The sequence below is a fragment of the Arachis ipaensis genome, chromosome B10 (genome assembly GCF_000816755.2).
Source record: "Arachis ipaensis cultivar K30076 chromosome B10, Araip1.1, whole genome shotgun sequence".
Lineage (NCBI taxonomy): Eukaryota > Viridiplantae > Streptophyta > Magnoliopsida > Fabales > Fabaceae > Arachis > Arachis ipaensis.
The window spans coordinates 1,304,484-1,308,231 of record NC_029794.2 but is presented as its reverse complement, the minus strand read 5'-3'; the positions used below and the strand labels follow the sequence as shown (position 1 = coordinate 1,308,231).

At 35.3% G+C, this 3,748-nt stretch overlaps 1 protein-coding gene across 1 annotated transcript; it reads right to left on the bottom strand.

Annotated features, from left to right (window-relative positions):
* On the bottom strand, positions 1,408-2,733 carry LOC107622979 (F-box/kelch-repeat protein At3g23880-like). Its single transcript, XM_021114175.1, has one exon. The coding sequence runs from the start codon at positions 2,549-2,551 to the stop codon at positions 1,511-1,513; it is 1,041 nt and encodes a 346-aa protein (XP_020969834.1). The 5' UTR covers positions 2,552-2,733; the 3' UTR covers positions 1,408-1,510.

Below are 3,748 nucleotides of genomic sequence, written 5' to 3'. Positions count from 1 at the left end.
ACTCGTTTAAATAAAAAAAATTTCAATATGAGGATAATTTCTCTCGTATGAATAAGAGAGAACAATACTTTTCTAAAGCCAATAAGTAATAGTTCAAATGGCATAGTTTCCCATACTCAATTAAGAGGTTGCGGGTTCGAGTCTCCTATCTTTAGTAAAAAAAAAATAATACTTTTCTAAACAAGTTAAACAAAAAAAAGTTAATTTCAATTTTAAAAATCAAATTTTTAATTAATAAAATATAGTGAGATTTTATTTTTAGTTTTCTCAACATTTACCTTAATTCTAATTCTCTCTCAACGTCATTCTTCTTTTCTCTCAACGCTGACGTTGGCTCTTCTCCCTCGCGTCGCTGTCTTCCATCGTGCCACCCCGGCCCTGGCGTCGCCCTCCTCAATCGCGTCTCGGTGGACGCGTCCTCCCTCATGTTGCCATCCACCGTTGAAGCCCACCGCCGCCCATTGCCGCAGCATCGTCGCGCTGCCCCTTCATCGAAGGCACGCTCGCCACCCCATGTTGCCCCGACGGCCTCTCCCTTGCTCATCACCGAGCTTGCGACCCTGCTTGCCCCGACAGACGCCCACCAACATGGTAACCATCTCTCTGCAATGCTATTTCAATTTTTATTAATGTTCTAAAAATTGAACCGGACTGACCAGTCAAACCGATTCAACCTGTTGAAATTTGGTTGCAGCTGCTAAACATGGAAATCAAATAATTACTGAAATTTTGTGCTTCTGCTCATTGATTTTGTGATGCTGCTGATTTTTCAATTTCTAAAAGTGTTGTTGAAATTTTCTTGCTGTTGCAAAAAATAGATGATGATGATGACGGTAGCATGTATTTCTCTGATGCAGAAGACGGTGGTTCAAGCCATTCTCATTTCTATTCAACACATGGTGATGGTGGTTCAGCATTTGATGATTGCAGCTTCTTATGTGTCTCTGATCTTGAAGCTGCTGCTGTTGTTCATGATTCTGGGAGGGGAATTATAGAATTTGTCACATGGGTTTGGAGAGTGATAGTTCTGAGTCTGGTGTTCCAATTAAATTGGATTGTGCTTGTAAAGATGATCTTGCTGCTGCTCACAAATGCTGAGACATGGTTCAAGATTAAGGGGAATTTGTGAGTATAAAATCCCATCTTTACTTTCATTCTTTTTAACTGCAAAATTTGGTTTTTAATGTTTTTTAATGCTGAATTTGATTGATTCTGTGGATTTTTTAGACAACCTATTGTTTATGATTCATGTTGAATAAGGTGTTACATAGCACTTGCACCTGAACCTTAGCAGAAATTGCACTCGCAGTTTTGTAAAATCAAACTCGTCTAAAACATAAATTATTATATAGAATTTCATGATAAATACATATTCTAATATTCTAATTAAATCGAAGACAGAGTCTATAAAAAAAATAGAAAAAAACAAGGCACCACATTAATGATAATAAAGTTATGGATTCAAGAGACAATATAGGATATTCTTCACCAAATGAATAGGCTTAAGAGATTAAAGGCTTGGCTTAAATAACCACATTTCAGATGAGCAAGTTGGAAGACCAAAGTGCGAGGGTGAAACTAAGCTTTCATGATAGATGTGAAAGATCCTTGGGCCTGAACACCGAGACAAAGGACGGAGTTTGGTCATGCCATCACCGGAGCTGTCAATATTAGGAAAATCTATGCTGTCATCATTTAAGTTACATAAAACAAACTTGCCATTAGGAGAATTCACCAGTAGAACATCATTTTTCAACATGTACATAGGCTCTAATGCACAATTTAAAGGAGGATCAAGGAGTAGTGGGTGGCGGGGGATTATGGCCAATTTAGTCCAAGATTGAGGAACTCCATACTCCTTCATCATCCAGAGAGTCCAATGAGTTTTCTTAGTCTCATAACAAACAGCAAGACAACCCCTCAAGGTAGCCAGTTGGGGAAACACACTGAGATCATCATCTGAATCCCTACTGGGAAGGGAAATCTGACTATAAGTCTCTTTCACCAAGTCAAGGGAAAGAACTTCGACAAAACTAGTAAGACAGCTGCAAAGAAGCCAATTAAGGGTGCCAGTGCCACTTACAAAATGCCCTGCCGTATTAATCAGAATAGCCTTGTTATTGTGGTCACGTAGTCTATATGGGAAATCCTGAATTGTTCTCCAGGTAGATTTTGGGCCGAATGTGAAAATTCTGGTGACAGATCCACCTGATTTCTTTTCCTCAATGAGAAAAAGCTTATACTTGTCGTTCACATGATCATAACCGAATCCACAGACGTAGAAGATACGACCAATTTCAAGCGGTTGAGATGTGAATCCGGTGCAGGGGTTCCACAGCATGGCACGCTCGTTATCGTGCAAGCACAGCAATCCATTACAAGAGCCAATGATGAGACGGTGGCGTCGTCCCTCATAGGCAACTACTCTGGTGGGTTCATGGGGACGGTTCTCGAACACAGATTGGATGGAGAAAACTCCGATTGTGGGGTATGAGTACCTGGAGCTATAATAGGCAATACGTGGGTGGGTCAAGGCTGGATCCACCGCCATTGAACGTCGAAGGTGGTCCTTGGCAAATTGGGAACTGGAAATTAGGGTTCTCCATGAACTGCAGACGCTGTTCCTTAAACGAACAAGAGACCTTGCCGGAATCCTCAGCAGGATTTCCGCTATGAGCTCGTCCAGCAGGATAGGCGGTGGTTTTGTGGTGGTACGGCGGAGCAGTTCCGGCCACCCCTNTTTAAATAATTTATTTTTTAATTATTTCATTTTCATAATATCTTATTACAATTATATTCGTGATTCCGTTTTGATTTTTTATTTTTCTGTGGTCAAGTGACCATCAAAAATTTTATCTTTAAATTAAACAGACAATATTAACTTGATCAAATTGTTAAAGTCTATCAAAAAATATTTTCTCAGTAAAAAAATATTTGTTTTTCATTTATTTAGTGTATTTGTTAACTTTTAATGATAAAAATAAAATATTAGCAAAATAATTAAAAAATTATCTTTTATTATTTTGATAAAAAAATCATTTTTCAATGAAAAATCACTTTTTTATTTTTTAATGTGTTTGGCAAATTTTTAATAATAAAAGTAAAAGCATTAGAAAAATAAAAAAATATTTTTTTTGAAAAGCTGTAATTTATATTTTTTAAAAAATCTTTTATCTTAAAAAAAAAAATATTTTTCACGTAATAAATAAACAAAAAAAATATTTTTATATTATTATACCCAAACATAATTGACAAATAAAATATCTTTTTGCATGAGATATCCAAACATAAAATTACTTTTACTTTTACATAAATTCTTTTAAAAAAAGATAACTCGGAAAAAGTTCTTTTGTTTAGAAGCTCACCAAAACAAACCCTTAGTTTGGTAAAGTTTTTACTTTTCAAAAGTAACTTATAAAAGCTAATTTTTAAAAGATAGCTTTTTAAAAATTGTAGCATTTATGTTTAGTAAATCAGACTAAAAATAGCTTTCAATAAATACAAGAAACAATAATTACGTTTGGTAAAATAGCTTTTAAAATTTAAAAATACCTTAATAGACATAAATGTAAGCATTGAATTTGAAAATTAGTTATCATATGAGGTTATATTAGATTTTTAAATTTTGAAAAGCTCTACTTTAGGTATTTTCAAAAGTACCCGAATCTTTTAAAAACTGCAAGCACAAACACATGGTCTTTTTTATTTACTAAACACAAAACGAAGAGTTTGAACTTTTAAAAAGCAC